Below are 19,362 nucleotides of genomic sequence, written 5' to 3' on the forward strand. Positions count from 1 at the left end.
GGAAACTCGAACCTCAACTTTGACCCTAACCCACATCCAACTCTAATACCCCCTCCCCCAATCCTAACATCCCCCATCCCCAACCCTAATCTTGGAATACCCTAACCTCAACTTTGACCCTAACCTTAACTATAACCCACATCCAACCCTAATACCCCCTTTCCAGCCCTAATCTTGGAATACCATAACCCCAACTTTGACCCTAACCCACATCCAACCCTAATATCTGTCTCTCCAAAGGCAAAAAAAAAATTATTTTGACGTCTATAAAATTGTATCGTGCTCATGGGAAGCACTTGCTGGTGTTACGTGAAACACTGTTTCGATCTCGGGCATATATCGAAGAAGCGCCAAACTTTTTGCAGAAAATGCATATGTAGCCTATAAGCGTGCAGACTGCAGAGCATGAGCAATTGAGCATACTATTATAGCACATGGCATGCACGGTATGGTTATTATTGTGGTTATTATTATTATTATTGCGGTCTATTAAAATACCGTATGATGAAAATAAACTTGATAAATTTTGCTCGTATATCTAGTTGTGGTATAATTTTCTTTACTGTTGCTAGTAGCCATTCTTCATTATTAAGCCAGTTGGAAACTATTTTGTTTTCAGACTAAGAAGTTGGGTGTGACAGAACACAGAAGGGTTTCTTGCATAGAATAATTACATAATTGAACAGAAAATTGCGCCCGACATTGCAACCAATCCCAATCTTGACGGTAACTTCTGAATTACTGCGCAAGCTCATTTTTATCTTGTACTCCCAGTATTATGTGACTTGACTTACCAGCCTGTATGGAACCTGTGTCCTGGGCTCATACAATGCTTTATTTTTTTTTAATTTCTATTAAATTACGTTAACTTGAAGAATCATCCCTGCTCACATGTTATATTAGGCGAAATGTACCGAGATTCTAATAGGGCACCAGTACTTATAGCCTATTTACTGTATTATATATCTAGTTCTTAATTCAATCATCCTTATTCTATAGCCTAGCCTATTGTACTGAGGGAAGAGTTAAGGCTGCAGTTGACTTGATGATTTGCACCCCTGTCATCAATTTTTCTTCATTTACGGTGTGGTTGATGAGATGACATAGGTTGTATCACATTGACAATGAAATGTTTTATATAGATATTTTCCGTTGCATGTGTGGAGATACTGCACAGCACAAGGATGCTGTATATGGGCAAGTAGACCCTACCTGTCAGTATTTCCCCTGACATGTTTTATTGGTACCAGCGAATTTGGTGCTTGGCGGCCCCAAATCCTTAACCCTCAGGATGGACTTGATGGCAACATTTAGAATGCACCAATTGCCGTATATCACAATTAATGCTCATGCTCATATCTATAATCAAACATTCATTTTCTAATTTATTGATACAATATTGATTCATCATAGCTTTCATATTAATAATTTAGTTATTACATTTTGAATGCCATCTATCTGGAACCTACAACGACTTATGTACAACATGCATGTTATAGGTTCTTGCCTACATGCAACCTACAATAACAGCGACCTTCCTCTTTATTTATGAGTTATATATTATGATGAAAAAGTATTACCGTACTTGATTTATGGACTGATATGGTAGCTCATGCCAGACATGGGGTAATCGCGATTAGTAATCGTAATCGATTACGACGATTACAGCATTTTCAAGTAATCGTAATCGCAATCGATTACATTCGAAAAAAATCCGAAGTAATCGTAATCGTAATCGACTACTTCACAGATCTAATCGATTTCTTCGTGCATGGACGATTACTTTTTATTGGCACAAGGACTATGACAAACTGAACATTCGTGAAAAAAAGAGATATTATACCAGGTTTATTGATAACACAAACGTCTGAATTAACGCAACTGCTCATTATTACGTCAGCTCAGAAGTGTTAGCTTTGCTCGTCATTGCGTAAGAAGTATCCACACATAGGAAATAGACATTCGATATACATCGTTGTGCAATTGTGAAAACACCTTCCATGCTGTATATCAGGTTATCGATACACTCCAGACGCAACTACCTTGCAACAGGATAATAATCACCACTCTGCCTAGTTTCAAATAGTAACTTATGTATTGATCTCTGGTTAAGCTTAGTTAAACGCAGCTTGGCTGATGTTGCTTGGTGGGCAGTAGGCCTATGTACGATTGTAGTGTACGTGTACTGTACAGACAAGGATTTGAAATTTTGTACTCGTCAAATGAATGAAGCATTGCGATTTCCACAATGAAGCAGCTGCATCATATCATAGCCAATCCGTTGTCTGCCGTTTCTCGTATCGGCAGTTTGCTTGCATTGCTTGCATTAAGTGGAAGAACGGAATTTTATGTCCACTTCATCTTTTTCTCATATGACTCTAGGCCAGGGGCGGCCAACCCGTGGCCCGCGAGAAATCCGAAATTTCGAATGTTATCAAAAATGGATTGCACAGATTGTGAACTTGCGAGGTCAACCAAAAATTTGATTAGTCTGGCCGCAACACTTGAGATGTGATGACTAAGATATCAGTTCCGACGCATTGGTAAAGTTTTGTCACATATTGGTAAATCTTCGTACACTACAATAAAGCAGAATGATTTGCGATATATTTATCAAAAGTAAAAATTTTCTGCACGCTTCGCGCAACATGTTGTCACTCGATTTCTTGATTTTAATATTGTTGCCCCTTTGTAAAAATGAAAGAACGCCTATGTATCAGATTGAATCTACCTATATTCGCGATTACGAGACAGAGTGTCGTTCAACATATGCGACTTTGCTGCATTTGCACTCGCAGAAAGACCGTCGACTATGAAACCTAGGCACAAAATGATTGACGCATGTCGGTCGAAACTTTCGATATCGATATGTCCAGACGCCGATTACCTAGTCCTTGCAAACTGAGCCCAGCAATATACAGCAGGCCCGCAATATAGTCAGATGACAATATTATTGACCTGTGGGCTTCAACAAATTTTCGCGCTTCGCGCGGCTAGTGGCCCGCGCAACAGTTCGTCAATCGAATGTGGCCCTTTGGCTGAAAAGGTTGGCCAGCCCTGCTCTAGGCCTACCTGAAACAGGCTTCAATCGTAATTACGCAATTTGGAACTGCTGCCGTAGCCATCCGCTAATACACCATGTTAGGTAGGGTTATAGCTAGAATCAGGACCATAACAGCAATTCGACCCCCCACTCCAACCGTTAGTCTTGGGTCCCAGATGGTGTTGAATTTTCAGGTTGATGGCTGAATTTCGTCAACCGCCGATGATCATATTTACCGGTAGAGCTGGGGGCACGTAATTCAAAATTATAACAACTGATATGAAGTTATAATTGTTCTATTGTATGTTCTTAATTCGGGACCGCCCGTCTGTTATATAATCAAAATATATTGTATATAGTCACCCAAATGTAGCAGGCTAAACTTTCGTGAGACGCATACGCAAATATTCATGTCTTTATTCCTCTGCGGGTCCCCCATGTGGCATTTGTATTGTGGGGATCAGATTAAAAGGCCAGTACTATTCGTTTCGTCCATCCAGCGCGGCTATTGGCAATGGACACATACTCAAAGCTTCGGCCTAAGTCAGTGGTTCTCAACCTTTTTGTCTTCACGGACCTCTTTTGGACCGTCACGAACCCCCGCTGACTCCCACGGAATTTTGGATCAAATTTAGCTCAATTATCGTGCAGTCGTTTGGTGCAAGTGATAACTGCAGGCTTAGTGATAAACAGCAACAGAATGACTTTTCTTGAAAATATGATCATACTATTCCTGTAGAATTGGGTTGAATTCCATTATTTCAAAGCGAATTCTGCAACTGTTGATATGAGCTCAACATTTTTAATAGTTTTGAAGAGAAACTACCCCGTGATTTTCCGAAGTTAGCAACTATTTTGAGGCTTCGCGGACCCCCTGAAAATGCTTCACGAACCCCCCTTTGAGAACCACTGACCTAGGTCTTTCTTTGGTAGCATACTTCGTAGAGTCGTATGTTGACCAAATTGCACGTCTTTTTGTGTGGAGCCGAGATGCCTATTTCTATACATTAGGAATTCTTTTTTCACGAGGAAGGGACGCATGCATTTCAAAATCAAGGAATTTAGAGACAAAAAATTGCAAAGCTTGACGAAAATCTTCGTCCGCTATAAAGTTGTGGGCATTCTGTTCATTATGACGTAGCAACGGTAATGATGTATTATCTATAAGGAAAGTTGTTATATCACTACGCCTTTCCATCGCAACCATTATGTTGTCTATCAATATATCTTCGAAGATTAGTTCTAGGAAGTAAAATAAATGTAATCGTAAGTAATCGTGATTACTTTTGCAATGTAATCGTAATCGTAATCGAGTACTTCCTGATTTCGCTGTAATCGTAATCGTAATCGTAATCGCGTGATTCAGAAGTAATCGTAATCGCAATCGATTACATTCAGGAAGTAATCACCCCATGTCTGGCTCATGCCAGAACCGAAAGTTAAAAAACAGTTGTCACTTTGTCTGACCTTATTTTGCATGCTGCAGCAATGCAGCTACAACCGTCTTGAGATGGCATCCGATGGTTTTGTAGTTGTCTTGTATCAAATATGAAAACAATAGTAACATATATTTAGCATTGGCAATTTAATTTACGGAAGAAGGAGGTATTTTGCATACTGATCTCATAAACGATTTGTTCTGAGTCGTAGTCATATTTTCTTATCACTGGAAGAAAGGCAGGGGTCCAGCTTCGCAACCACAGAAAATTAATTTATTTTAAATTGGACCTACTCGTCCAGCTGCTATACCAATCATTCATGGATTGTACAACTGATTTGTCAGACTTAACAATTTGAAAAGTGAATTTCTTAGCAGTACCCACAACGTCTATTGCAGTATTATAGCAATATTATTGAATTCGCATACAGGCATGACTTGATTTGCGGATATTGATATTTTGACTGTTGAATATACCTATTACGTTTTACTGCAGATCACTCTAATTGCAATATGAGTGATAGTGCAGATAGCGCTAGTGAATTTTCTGATGACGATGATTATGCCGAAAGATCTGCCAAGAATCCCTTCAATGATAGTGAAGCAGAAGAAGCTGGGGTGAGTTTCATTGTTTAATTATATTTGTAATAATAAATTTTTATGTGTCAACAAGTACAACAACACTTCAGTTTATTTTCTTGATCAATTTTTGAAAATTCAAATATTTTATTTTCGGTCGATGTTGGCTAGTCTTTTGTTTAGATTTTTGGAGTGAGAAATTCTGTGATTTTTGATGATTTGTGTTGAACCTGGGACAGAAATTTCATTAGTACTTCTAAAGATCTAGTGTGCATTCTCTGTGTGAGTACATTATATGACATAACAGGCCTACTTGCCAGTAAGCAATGCCTGCAACGGCCCACAACCTTAGTGCTAGGGTTCATTGAGGTTGGGTTACGTCATTATCTCCTTTTAACCAAAGGCAATCTACGTCACTATTTAGACTGGCCTGCTGAGTGCAAAATTTGATAAACTTGGTATCCATCGAAGCTACCACAGTACTGATTACGGAAATATAAATTATATTTTGTTCGTGGCCCTGAAACCCTCCAAAGTCAGGCTCAAATTGAGCATTGTGATGGAGTTTGGCATTGTGATGCAATGCTACAGTCTGGAAGTAAATGATCGCATTGCAGCGCCGATGAGAGAGCCTTCTCACTCTCACCCCACCGCTGCTCACTTGCTCCTGAGCTGCCACATCGTTATTCCAGGTGGCATTGTTGCATCACAATGCCAAATTCCGTGACTTCACCGAATCCGCATATCTACGGAAAATTAGCGTCCAGTGCCTATGAACACAATAGTTTGCAGCTTTTTATGTGCCTGTGTGTGATCGACACAGTAAATCGATCATCATTTGCTAGGTTCAATGTGACTCCATTCTATGGACCACTAAAAATTTGGTGTGCTGTATTATCAGCCTTCCGTTTGAATGCAACTTAGGGCGGAGATCATAAAGATAGCTGATCCGTTAGAATGCTAACGCGTGGTTAAAAACTGTTAATTGTAGCTCATTTTGGGCGGAGATCATGAAGTCAGCTGATCCGGGAGAATGCCGTCCGATTAAAAGCTAGTAATCGAGGCATGAAGTCTCAAAAGGCTACGCCTGATGATTACCCGAGGTGTCAATCAAGTAGTATGTGCAATGTTATCTGTTGCATCATAGCGTGAAAACTTGTTTGCTGTCAGTTGCTGATAAAAGATACTGCGATTGTAAAAGGTAGAGTTATAATCAATACAAAATGAAAACAATTAGTACTGCGCAGCGACGTGACGGATTATAGAATATAGGTAAGATATATTGCTCTGCAACGGTGCATGCATAATTCGTTGATTGTCCAACTGTTGACTGAAGCCATTACCTAGAAGACAATCGTCACGGTCATTATTGGAAATATTTCCGAGTGGGAGGAATTTTACGCAGTGTACTGCACAGTACAGTATGTCCAAGTTTTCTAAATCATGAGATTAAAAGTGTAACTCGATCAACTTTATGGGCAGAGATCAACCTGTTTCCTTAATCCTGGGTTGTTAAATTCTGATGTACAGGATGATCGACTCTTTAGTCAGTCAAACTTTATGATCTCCGCCCTTAATCCTTGAAATCCGCCCTCTTGACGTCTGTAACTCATCCGCGACTTAATCGAATGCCCTGTCAACAGGAAAATGAAGAAAACTCCGATGCTGTCAGTGATGATGATGACGATAATGAGAGTGTTGAAAACGTAAAATCCAACAAACGACGGATTGAAGACGTTGATGATGACGATGATGACGAGGATGATGAAGAAGAAACTTACACGGATCAGCGGCGTAAGAAGAAACCAAGGAAGCATGGTGGCTTTATTATCGAGGAAGCAGGCAAGACTCTAGTCGCCTTCGCAGTGTCTTTGACTTATTGACCGAATTGGCGTTGTTTAGATGTGGACGAAGGGGATGACGATGAAGAAGACTGGGAGGAAGGGGCAGAGGATATCTTAGAAAGAGGTAAGCTGGCTATATTATTTTCGATTAGAACGTCTTCGCGTAGTTTGGGAACACTGACTCAGAAATCGAGTTGGTTTGGTCGGAAATGATTTCGAATGCATTGGGAGCGCCATTAGCTGGTGCAACACAGTATTAAGACCAAGTCACAACCTTTGAGTTACAACTCATGTCGAGTCGTTCCACATTTTGACTCGAGTCAAGTCACTCGATTTTCGGAGGTGACTCGAGTCAAGTCTAGTTTAATATTCGATACTGGCACTTTGCCAGCTGTTTGAAACACAGATTGTCGCAAGCTCTGAGCTATGATCACTTCGTTTGCAATCGTAGAGCAAGAGCACCTGTGAATCACACCAGTGTATTGCAAACTATCCGAATATATACAAGCTATAGCGATGTAGTCGACATCATTTACTTGATGACATGAAACTGCCTCGGGTCACGAGTTCATCCACATTTCTGGACTGCCAACTCAAGCCATGTTTGCAAAGTGTCTCAAGTCAAGTCTAGTGTAATGTACTGTACGCCTGTAACCAAGGCGTACGCGTGAGCCCTTGCTTATCGACAAACCGGAGTATCCAATTTCATATTTTGGATTCATTAGCTCTTTGGACTTAAACATACCATCCGCGCGACAGCCCAATGCTTAGTTTTGTCTGCTACAAAAATATCATTTGGCATTAGCAAAATTGATAGCTAGGTGAACTCAGACTTCGATTCCGATTTCACATGATTTTTGGTCGAATAGTTCAAAATCTCGTTTGGATCTATATAGTTTTTGTAGCTTTAGGAGATTTCACAGCCCCATAAGTGGTATTCCGTACCGAGAGCAGCCAGGTAGTCATGATAAGCGTCCTACTTGCCCACCCTGCCGCTGTTTGTCGGTTCCGATCTTGTGCGGTTCTGCATTAAATGTTTCTTTGCATTTTAGATGAAGAGCAGGAAGGTAAATTAAGCGAGTGTCATGACTTTAATGGCTACTAACGCTTGCGGTGCCGTAGTGTATGATGGTGTGCCAAACAGCATGTGACTTGCCTATGCAATGGAATCTTGTAGCTTGTTTCATGTTTGAACTACGTTTCAGTTGGCATTGCCTCATTTCACATGTCACTGTCGATGGGTACCGTGTTTTGTCCCAGTTTGGTCTATAAACTGATGTCTGACAAACTGTAAACTCAGTAATATACAAATTCAACTGCTCAGTCCATATCTAGGTCTCATTTTATAATCCAATGGAGATAGTAGGCCTATGTGTACTCATATTTAGTTAAGAACACATTATCAACAAATTCTGCATTCTCCTTGATGTATTCGTTCTGTTGCTACCAATCTCCCCAAATATCAATTGTCTTTTACATGGGATCTCCTAAATTTTTATTGCTTGAAAACCATGATCGTCGATTTAATTTATCCACTTTATTCCAATTTAATGTGGAAACGGATAACATGTTTACACGACACAAATTATAGCGGACAGATTAGTTGAAGTTGGGATAGGGGATGGTGATGGAGGTTAAGGGCAATATTTTTATCAACTTGAACTCGTTTGGTCCAGTTGCGAATGACGCTATGCATGACTCTTTGACACTCGTTAAGAATTTACTACATCCTGCGATGCTGCGCCATCATACTAACTACTGACTCTGTCTTATCCACAATTGCACCTTTAATTATTCATGCTAATTGAAATTGATTGGATGCTAGCCGGTACACATACTGATCGTAATGCTGTAGAACTTGCTAATTAAAAATCGAATGATACCCCGTTCAAGTGATGGTCTTGTGATTAATTTTTGAGCATGGTTCGACATTCTCTGTTTCAAGTGTACAATTTTTGTTAATGCCCTGTGATTTTCAACACATTTGTTTTGTGGGTATGCCTTCTGTTACTTCTCCCAATCTTTGTAATCTTCGCATATGCTGTAGGCGGCAATTTGCTTTGAAAAAGGCAAAGGATACCGTTGGCTTGTTGCATCGTGATTCAGTTTGAATCAAATATTATGACATGATATTGGTTGTGTCGAAGTTCACAAACGACGATTAAAATTTCTGAATATGTTCTGTTAATTAGGTCAAAGCTAGATGAACTGCGTAGAGGCACCTGGTCACCTGGACCAGGTAGCAATGTATAAGCTAAGATTACTTCTGCAAAACCGCAGTCACAAAGGCCATTAGAAATTTACCTGGTCAAAACTAATTCTTTGATTTAAAGGTCGTGTATCCTCTACTCAATACAAATTTTTGATTTTTTTTATCAGCTTCCAATGTCGAACATATGCAAGGGACGATCGACGACGAAATGTCGGGCAATCGAAGACTCCATAACATGTTCAGGTTGTCTTGTAATAACTTTGCATGTTATGTTGTGTTGTAACGTTAATAACGATTTCTCGCAGCAATGAAGGGGCGGAAGAATTGGGACAATACTATATGAGAAAATATGCAAGCGATTCCAGCAGCAGAAAGTCTGGGTTCGTAGGATTTCTATTTACCGCCGTCCACCATGATATGATCCATGTGAATAACTTAGAAACTGGGATTGTGACTGTTTGTATTCCTGTGATTTTCAAGCCTGGTATCCTCAAAATTCACTGTTCTTAGTTACGGCGGAGAATACGAGGTGCCTGATGAAATCAGCCAGCAACAGTTGCTTCCCGACGTGAAGGACCCGAATCTGTGGACTGTGAAATGTAAAATCGGCGAAGAAAAGGCTACCGTGCTACAGCTGATGCGGAAATTTGTTGCTATGCAATACGGCGATACTCCGTTACAGATAAAATCTGTCGTCGCGCCCGAAGGACTGAAAGGTTTGTCTGAAACTGTGTTACTCAAACGGTTGCCAAGACCAGGGCTGGGGCACCGTAATTCAGATACTCGTATTTTCAAGTACTAAAATTATACGGTCCTTGTCACTTGGAGATATATTATTATCAACGAGAATACAGTTGCCATGCCTGTTTCCCACAGTGTAGGATTCCCATACGTCCTCTTTTAAAAGGATTTGTCCTCTTTTTTTTCAATAAATTGAAAGTATCCTCGGAGGATGCCTGTATGGCCTCTTTTTGGGAATTTGTCCTCTTTTTCTATAAAAAGGTTTGGAATGCTACCAAAAACGCGACGCAGCGAACGCAAGTCGAAGTGATGACTTTTTTTTTAGAAACAGCAGGCATTGTAAAAAAGCTGTTAATTTGGAATTCGAGGCGAAGTGATGACTTTATTTTATTTTTACAGTACTATCGGTTGAGAAATTTTCAAAATCACCAGTTTTCTTGTCCGGTGCTGGAGTTTGTGTACTCTTTTTAGTATCTCAAAATCTGGTAACCCTACCACCGTGTTATCCTTCAAACCTCAATTGATGGTATCGCAGCACCCAAAGTACAAAGCTACACAGTACACATGTTAGAGGAAATGATATTACCTTGCAGGACTTCGTGATTAACCCACAGCATTGTCACTAAGAGCAATAGAATCGATATGGTCGAAAAATGACCAAACTATCTTTGGTGTGGTGTGTGAGAGATTTTAATTTTCTTTGTGATCGCAGAAAGCTAAATATTTGAACTTACTAACTCATACGTACTATACACAGTACTAATATACTATAATGGTGTCATAACTGGACTCGAAGCCTAGAACTCAATTACGAATCGAATCCTTCAAGTAGCCTACATGATTTTGCCCAAGCCGAGGCCACTGATTCTTTCTTTGTCTGTCCTGCAACCCGGCGCTTGTGTTTCAGGATACATTTACGTCGAATCGTTCAAACAGACTCACGTGAAACAAGCCATCGAAGGGATCGGGAACCTCCGGCTCGGCTATTGGAAACAGCAGATGGTGCCCACCAAGGAAATGCCGGACGTCATGAAAGTGCTGAAGGAAGTCACAAATTTGAAGCCAAAAATGTGGGTTCGGATGAAGAAAGGCATCTACCGAGACGATCTGGCGCAGGTACGATTGAGTGCGCGGTGTTGCTCAAAAATAACCTTTTTTTTCGAATTCCGGGGATTCACTGATTAAATTGTTAGGCTTCATATAAATACGTTTTTTACGAAATTTGGCTTGATTCTAACAGGTGGATTTGAACGTAGCCTACATGAATTTATTACAAAAATATTGAAAAAAATGTTAAATTTTACAGTCAACCCCATGAAATTGTGGAGTTCTCTACAAAAACGATGCAAAACAAATTTGACGCAATTCCGACTAGGGTTGGATTATCCGGATAACGGTTAACCGGTTAACCGCAGGTATTTTCACTATCTGATATCCGGATATTTTTCTGCCGGTTAACCGGATAAAAAAGAATCGTTGCTAATGCATTTTACACGTTTTAGTAAGCTTCAATAAGTCGTATTCAGTGTTGGCGCGGCCGATTAAGGAGAAATGTGTTGCCAATTAGCGAGATGGGTCTGTACACATTGCACAAAGTAATGTGACGCGATCTCCTGCTGAGAAGATCGTTAAATTAGGTCATTGATTGCCGCGCGCTCGGCTATCGTCTCTGGCCTGATTTATCGCGTCTTCAACAAGCCGATAGTTCCACTGGATTAGTGGATTGAAGAATCGCATCTGCAATAGGCCATGTGCAGTGTACACACTATTCCATCGCTGGCCTGCACAATCGCATCTTCATTGGCTTGGTGCTCACGATATTATCGTTGACCTACACAATCGCATCTGCAATAGGTCTACGAACGATATAATCGCTGGCCTAACCATCTCGAACCCAGCATGCATTGGCTCCTATCTCTCCATGGCTTGTTGACGATATGCCGTTAAGTGTATTCTAATTAGTGATTCTGAGAGTGACACCGCGAAACTGAATGACATCGAATGTTCGCAAAAATGTGCGTGCATGCAAGCGTAATTGATTACCGCTGATTATTAATTCGAAAAAAAAGATTGAAACCCCCTGATTTTATTTCAATCCCCCTACATTTTCGGCTGGCTGCGTGTCGGATCACGTGAATTAGAGCGAGGTATCATGTCGGCATCAATTCCAGTATCAGCTAGTCGTCCTTCTAGTACTCCAAACCTAAACATAAGGATGATCAAAAGAATGTAAAGCCGTTGAAGTTTCCGGCGTACGACCTGCCAACCTTTTGACTCTCTACGAAGCGCTGCTTTCTATTCAGCCCACTTCTGTGGAAGCTGAAAATGCATTCAATGAACGTGGACTCTTTGTTACAAAATTCCGGTCCCGGCTACAGGATCCCACAATTGATGCATCTGTGCTTTATAAAGAGGGCATTGCAGAAGCAGTGAACATTAAATTTGCGTGTAACGCTGTGTAATGATTTTGCGATCCGTTTTACATGCAGTCCTAATGAAATCGATTGTCTCACTTAGCAGTTATTATCCGGTTAACCGGTTAGATAAATTCCAAATTATCCGGATATATCCGTTATCCGGATAGTGAAAATTATTGATATCCGAACTAACCCTAATTCCAACCTGCAGAAGCGAAGTTATTTGAGTTTTTCGTTACTAATGCTGGGATTATTTGAAAGTGAGCAAAAATTGTTAAGCATCGTTCTTTTAGACAACTCGACCATTTCATGGGGTTTACTGTTGTTTTTGAAATTTTTTTGAATTAGCTTTATAATAAATTCGAAATTTTCAAACTCTTGTGCGTTCGCATCGAACTAACAATTTAATATGTGAATCCCTGGAATCTGAAAAAAAAGTTATTTTTGAACAACCCTAGTGCGCAGTATCGGATTAGCAATTTCAGAATGCGGTTATGGCCCGACATACTCTGCACGCATCCGAGACGTAACTCTGGGTGCAACCCGTCACAATTCTCGCACTTTACCTCAAGGTGGACTACGTCGAGCCCAGCCAGAATCAAGTGTCGTTGAAGCTGATACCTCGCATCGATTACACAAGGTTGAGAGGAGTGTATCGCGGTACCGACTCTGAAAACAAGGAAAGGCGAAAGTTATACAAGAAACCGCCGCAGAAACTGTTTGACGTCGATGCCATCCGGTGAGAGCTCCTATTCCGATTGCGCTGGATGTCATTTGAACGCGATGGCTTCCGATTTCAGGGCCATCGGTGGGGAGGTAACGACAGACGCAGACTTTTTGATATTTGAAGGCAACAGATACAGCAGGAAAGGCTTCATGTACAAGAACTTCTCGCTATCAGCCATTGTGAGTGTCTACTTCACTACTTTCGCACCCTTCATTTTTTTCTTTCACTTGAAGAAATTTTTGCACTGAGTTCTGTTTTTTTTTTCAGACGGTGGATGGCGTGAAGCCCACTCTGTCGGAGTTAGAGAAATTTGAAGAGCAACCAGAAGGCGTCGATATCGAACGTGAGTGACTGGCATTGGTTTGAAATATATCCCCGGTAAATTAATGTGCTGTGTCGATTTTGTGTCAGTTGTTGCGGAAAACGCCACCAAGTCGGAAAGGGAGCACAGTTTTGCCCCAGGCGACACGGTCGAAGTCTGCGAGGGTGAGCTTATCAACCTGCAAGGGCGGGTGCTCACGGTCAAGAACAACAAAGTCACGATCATGCCGAAACACGATGATTTAAACGTGAGTGGGTTCGTTTTGCTGAAACCTGAGGCGGTGAATCGAAGAGGACAACTGCGCAGTGAAATAAGTGTAGTCGCTTTACGTGCTATAATACCAAATTAACTTCGGACTTATTTTCTTTGTGGTTGCACAAAATGTGCTTGTATATAGCTTGCACTTTCCAAATCACCTATTTCAGGGGTCGCCAACTCGAAACGGGTCGCAGGCCTATTTTCAAATTTTGTAGTGGCCCGCGGGCTGCAAGAGTGCAATATCGAGACAAAATGGGCCTCCCTTTTAGCAAACACGTATTTAAATCTTAATGGTGTGCTCTCTAGTCTATACATATCAGATGATTCTCCCTTGATGGAATGCTGTTGCCATTGCTGGAGCCGTTTCAGTTAGTGAAGAATAGTGATGTTGGGCACATGAGAATAGCAAATTTTGAAACAACAAGAACGATATTTTAGCATTTAAAATTGCTTTACTTAGCTTTTTCCAAAATCGGAAACCAGTCCGCGTTTTGGTGACCCCTGACCTAGATTCTTATTGGTTCATAATGAGTGATGCTTTAATACACGACTCAAGGTCTAGTAAACGATTCGGAATCGAATCACCCGGGTACTCAATTTTCACCCTAGTGACGAGAAAATGAGTCCGCAGCCCGTCCCAGACTAAGTTTTCAAGCGAGTGCCGTCAACACCGACACGTTCGATACTCCCTTTGGTTTCACAGGACCCGCTCGAATTTCCGGTGCACGAGCTGCGAAAGCACTTCCAAATGGGCGATCACGTCAAAGTGATATCGGGCCGGTACGAAAACGACACCGGGCTCATCGTCAGGGTCGAGGAGCGTATGGTGGTCCTGTTCTCCGACCTCACCATGCACGAACTGAAAGTCTTGCCGAGAGATTTGCAGCTGTGTTCCGACGTCAGCTCGGGCGTGGATTCGGTCGGAAAATTCCAGTTCGGTGACTTGATCATGGTCGAGTGAGTACGCTCTGATTGGAAGCTGTTCGACTGTGACCTGATGTGGTCAAAGTAGTCAGCGTTGGTAGACTAGTACAAGTAGCAATTTCTATGATATGCCCAAACTGCTTCTGGAAGTGTAATAGGTAAGATCTGAAAAGTACTCGATTTTGAAAAAGAGATTTTATCATGGGGTCGCATACTTGAGCAGTTAATCGGCGGCGGCTACTTTAAAATTGCAAGATGTATCCATGCCACTAACGCAAAATAAATGACGCCGCTACAAGTAAGTGCAATCTTCAGAGATGCATTCAGCTGGTGCGATACAGAAGCTCTCGCGATTCTTGTGGCAATTTCTATCGTAAGAACGACGCAAACGTGTCACAAAACTACTTTCTACTATTCAAAATCCAAAGTGGAAAAAGTAACCAGTTTTGTCTGAAAATTGCTCAACTAGATGCATAGGTAGTTCGGAAACGTAATAGCTTGGAAAAAACCACTCGTGTACTCCAAAACCTAGGATTGCTTCGTTACTGTCCGTTTTCTTTCCGCCTGTGACGCGCATTTGTTTTGTCGCAGCAATCAGACGGTGGGCGTGATCGTGAGGCTGGAGAGGGAGAACTTTCAGGTTTTGACGATGCACGGCAAGTTGAAGCAGATGAAGCACCAGTCTGTGACCAGGCGGCGTGACACGAGGAACGCCATGGCTCTCGACGCCGAGCAAAACAGCATTCAGGTCAAAGACGTCGTGAAAGTGATCGACGGGTCTCATTCGGTGAGTTGTTGTCGACTAGCCAATCGGAAGTGAAGTTCGTCTTGAATCGAGATTGTAGCTGGTAAGTTTGTGTTTGAAGGCTGCTTTTGTTGAACAGTGTCATTTTGATCTGCATGTGGTTATGAACTCACCAATCTTTTTGTACCCTGCTGCCTTCAGTATATTCATGTATTGGCAATAATAATTTTGTGAGACATACTATGTGCTTTTATTCCTTGCCACCTAGTAGGGATGTGGAGTCTTAGTTTCGTTTCGACTGTAACTACCTTAAAATGGTATCAAAAGTTTCTAAAAAGTGCAGCTGCTGTTACGTGAAGTATCAGGTTGTTCACGTTGGTGAACCGTCACTTGCCCATAATATTAATTGAAAATGTAACTAGTGTTCTGTGCATAAAATATTGGAGTCGGTATAGGATGTCTTTTAAGTGTACGGAGTCGGTACATTTTCGGCACATCTAATAAAATTTAGAGACCACTGTATTCGATTCCCCATTCCATTCACGTTCACGACCATAAAAATTAGACCGGTATTAGGTAGAAAATTTTCACAAGGCAAAATGAAGCTGTTCATCAGAATGTGATGGTTCACTTTGAATCTGTGGTCTGAATTGCCGTGACCTTTATTCTCATTTTTCCGTACATTCACAAAGCCTTTTTGTACCCCGTATTCAGGGCAGGGAAGGTGAGATAAAGCACTTGTACCGCGGATACGCTTTCCTGATGTCTCGGAAGTTGATCGAAAACGGAGGGATGTTCGTGGTGAAAACGAGACAGTGCGTTCTCGCAGGCGGGTCTCGGGTATGCTATGCCTTGGACATTTTCGACTTACGCACTTTTAAAATATGTTGCGTGTCGTTTACAGCCTAATGCAGCCGGCATAGGTATTTTCGCGCCTCAGAGCCCAAGGATATCAAGTCCGGCACGGAATGACTCGGGCGGAACAGGAAATTTCGGTGGCGGTGGTGGCCGGGGTCGTGGCAAAGATCAGAGGGACACAAGCATTATCGGTTTGTGGCATCGTTTTTAATTATTTTTAATTAATAATCTTTTTTTATAAAATTAATTTTAATTTGCGCAGTACAGTTTGTGATCTCCACGATTTTTTGCTACAGGCCAGACCGTTCGTGTCAAGCAAGGTCCTTACAAGGGACACATCGGCGTCGTGAAGGACGCCACTGACTCTACTGCCCGAATCGAATTGCACTCGAGCTGCCAAACAATATCCGTGGACAGAAGTAGACTGGCGACAATGTAAGCGCGTTTAATCTCACCCACTTTTTCAATCCCTCAAACCACGTGTATTCAAAAGGGACAAAAGGGGCGTGCCCGGCGGACGGTCCACGTCGTACGGTCAGACTCCCATGTACGGCTCAAACACGCCGATGTACGGCGCCAGTGGTTCGAGAACTCCCATGTATGGTTCTCAAACGCCAGTACACGACGGTAACTATTCAGTTTTCCGTTTTTATTTTTGGTACTCGAAGTTAGTTTTGCATACTTCACTCCTTGCTCAAGCGGCTATGCTTGGACTGCTTCCACTTATATGCTATCAGTTTTCAAGCAAAACTATGCTTACGATTGACACTTTGTAAAGTTAAAAGTAGTTTGGTATATGTTAGTAGGGAAGTACTAATAACAATTGGGCAAAGTAACACATCTTCAGCAACTAGTAGAGAATTAAAAAGAACATTGCATATCAATTCCAATGCTCTACCCTGACGAGTGTTAGCCGAAGATATCCGGGTTCATTTCAATATGAATGTATTCCAAATGTATATTGAAGTTCTGTACTTGCTAGAAGCTCTTATAATAACTTGTTGTCACAGGAAGCAGAACCCCTCATTACGGATCGCAAACGCCGCAACACGACGGGAGCCGCACACCACGCGGCGCTGGCAGCGCTTGGGACCCGACCAATGCGAACACTCCTGCACGCACCGATTACGACTATGACTATGAATCCTCGTCGCCTGCTCCGTTCGGCGGCGCCACACCCAATCCACAGACACCGGGGTATACAGCGGACGCTCCGTCGCCTCAGGCACCCTACTCCAATGCCCCGCAGACCCCGGGGAGTTATGGGGGGGACCGGTCATATGCCCCATATGGAGTGCCGTCGCCTTCACCGCAAAGCAGTTATGGTAAGTGGATAAAGATAATATTTCGTTAATTGTCTTATGAAATATTGAGCAGCTAGGCTTAAAGGCAGTCTCAATTACTCAATGAAACCGAACCGATAATATGAGCGTATGTTATATTTATTCCGAAAATTTCGTTTGGTTACCTAACATTGCAAGGAGTACTCGAGCAGGTTTGCCTAAATGCGCTGCTTGCTCAAGTGGTTACAATTTTAGACTAATTCCACTTGGAAATAGCTACATGTTCTGGTAGAAATTTACAACACCTGTGTTCGATCACCTGCCCTGGGTGCGTTTGGGTTGACATGATATATCAATGCTATGGTTCTTGTGATTTTCTAAACATTGAGTTAGCCAGACCAGGTCTGTGACAGAAATATTATTGATGCTGTGGGCTAGCATTACTTCAACAAACAAGGTGTTATTCAAATTTCATCAAAACACGTGCCCATTGTCCATCTGTAGGTAAACCCTTTACAGGTCATGCCGTCACCCCCAGTCAAATTTTATGTTTGACGAACCAATAAATTTCTGTCTGTCTGTATGAAAATTAGAGGGAAAATCATTTCCAATGACCCTCGATTTTAGAGTAAGGAACAAAGATCATGTTATAGTCTTAATACCCACTATTATAGGTACCGGCGCCTGGCAGTGTTCCCATAGTCCACAGGATTTGGAGCTTTGGACGGGAGAGTAGCCCATGTCAGTGTGGTACATAGTGTAGTAGTGAGTAGGCGTTATGAATAAGTGCATTGACATGGAAAAAATCAGAAATTCGTGAGCGCAAATATGAAATTACCCGTCCGTTGTATTTCTGAACATGCAACACATTACTTGTTTCAGCCGCACCTAGCCCAGCATCCGGCTATCAGCCAACGCCTAGCCCAGGTTCATATAGTGCATCTCCGTCATCGTCACTCCAAAGGTATCAACCATCGCCCGCCAGCAGCAGTTTTCAACCGTCTCCCGGTGGATTTCAGGTACCCGGTGCCCATGCTTGCATCTGGGTTGTAGTATCCTGATCGGAAATATTTTTGCAGCCGACTCCTTCCCCTCTTGGCTACCATACTACTCCTAGTCCGGCCGATTATACCAGTCCGCTGACGCCTGGTGGCGGATATTCTACTCCGGGATCCGTGGCATCGGCGCTCGACCATCCTATCAATACGGAATGGCAGACTGTGGACATTGTCGTTATAATTAAAGACAGCCATGATGATTCTCAACTGGTGGGAAAACAAGGAGTTATCAGGACGATGACGGTGGGCTGCTTCATGTTTCCCAGACATTGTTTGAGTTCCTTATTGTTTTCTCGTTTTCTAGGGCGGTATGTGCAATGTCTACATTCCTGAAATGGACAGAACTGTCAGTGTTGCCGGTGGAAATCTAGAGCCTGTCATTCCCGGTAAAAATGATCAGGTAATGTTTCTGGTATTTGGTGTTTGGCAGGATTGCTTATGTTGTTTTTCCCCATTGCGACTGCAGGTCAAAGTCATATTTGGCGAAGATAGGGAAATGACGGGACAATTGATAAGTATCGACGACAAAGATGGCATTGTGAGAATGGACCAAGACAGTCAACTTAAAATCCTGCAGTTGAGGTTCTTGGGTAAAATTGCCACGGGTAATGACTTGGCTGGCACGACTGGCGATTTGGACTCTGACGAAGAGGACTGATTATTCTATTTTGATGTCCAAGTTGTGATATCACTGGGGAAAAAATGCGATCAGGTGGATCTGTGGAAGGCCAAGGGTAGCTGTGTTGTGCCTTCAAATCGGTTGTTTGGCTGGTTTCTGAAACTAATAAAGCTGTTCTTGAAACGTGGTTTTGCTTTCATTGACGTGTGTTGCCGAATAGATTTATTAGACTGGTGATACCTAATCGGGTGGTAATGAGCTACTAGCTGGATAGTGCGACGTCTGTTTTTGTTG

The 19,362-nt window shown here is 42.0% G+C and overlaps 1 protein-coding gene across 2 annotated transcripts; it reads left to right on the top strand.

The window, feature by feature from the left end:
- The first annotated feature begins 268 nt into the window (after positions 1–268).
- LOC145450823 (transcription elongation factor SPT5-like) lies at positions 269–19,255 on the top strand. Of its 2 annotated transcripts, XM_080329338.1 has the most exons (23): positions 269–5,099; positions 6,704–6,902; positions 6,963–7,028; positions 7,957–7,971; positions 9,284–9,359; positions 9,422–9,496; positions 9,627–9,832; positions 10,765–10,973; positions 12,847–13,013; positions 13,075–13,180; positions 13,269–13,344; positions 13,413–13,570; positions 14,285–14,538; positions 15,097–15,292; positions 15,965–16,090; positions 16,155–16,299; positions 16,405–16,543; positions 16,602–16,735; positions 17,119–17,433; positions 18,274–18,410; positions 18,471–18,692; positions 18,754–18,849; positions 18,916–19,255. In XM_080329338.1, exons 1-23 carry the CDS (start codon positions 4,995–4,997, stop codon positions 19,105–19,107), a joined length of 3,414 nt encoding a protein of 1,137 aa, XP_080185464.1. In that variant the 5' UTR covers positions 269–4,994; the 3' UTR covers positions 19,108–19,255. The 2 variants fall into 2 exon arrangements, with proteins under 2 accessions (XP_080185464.1, XP_080185465.1); XM_080329339.1 differs by lacking the exon at positions 7,957–7,971 and having other exon boundaries at positions 271–5,099.
- Positions 19,256–19,362: the final 107 nt, after the last annotated feature.

The sequence above is a fragment of the Botryllus schlosseri genome, chromosome 11 (assembly GCF_051294905.1).
Source record: "Botryllus schlosseri isolate E-star chromosome 11, Bs_hap1, whole genome shotgun sequence".
Lineage (NCBI taxonomy): Eukaryota > Metazoa > Chordata > Ascidiacea > Stolidobranchia > Styelidae > Botryllus > Botryllus schlosseri.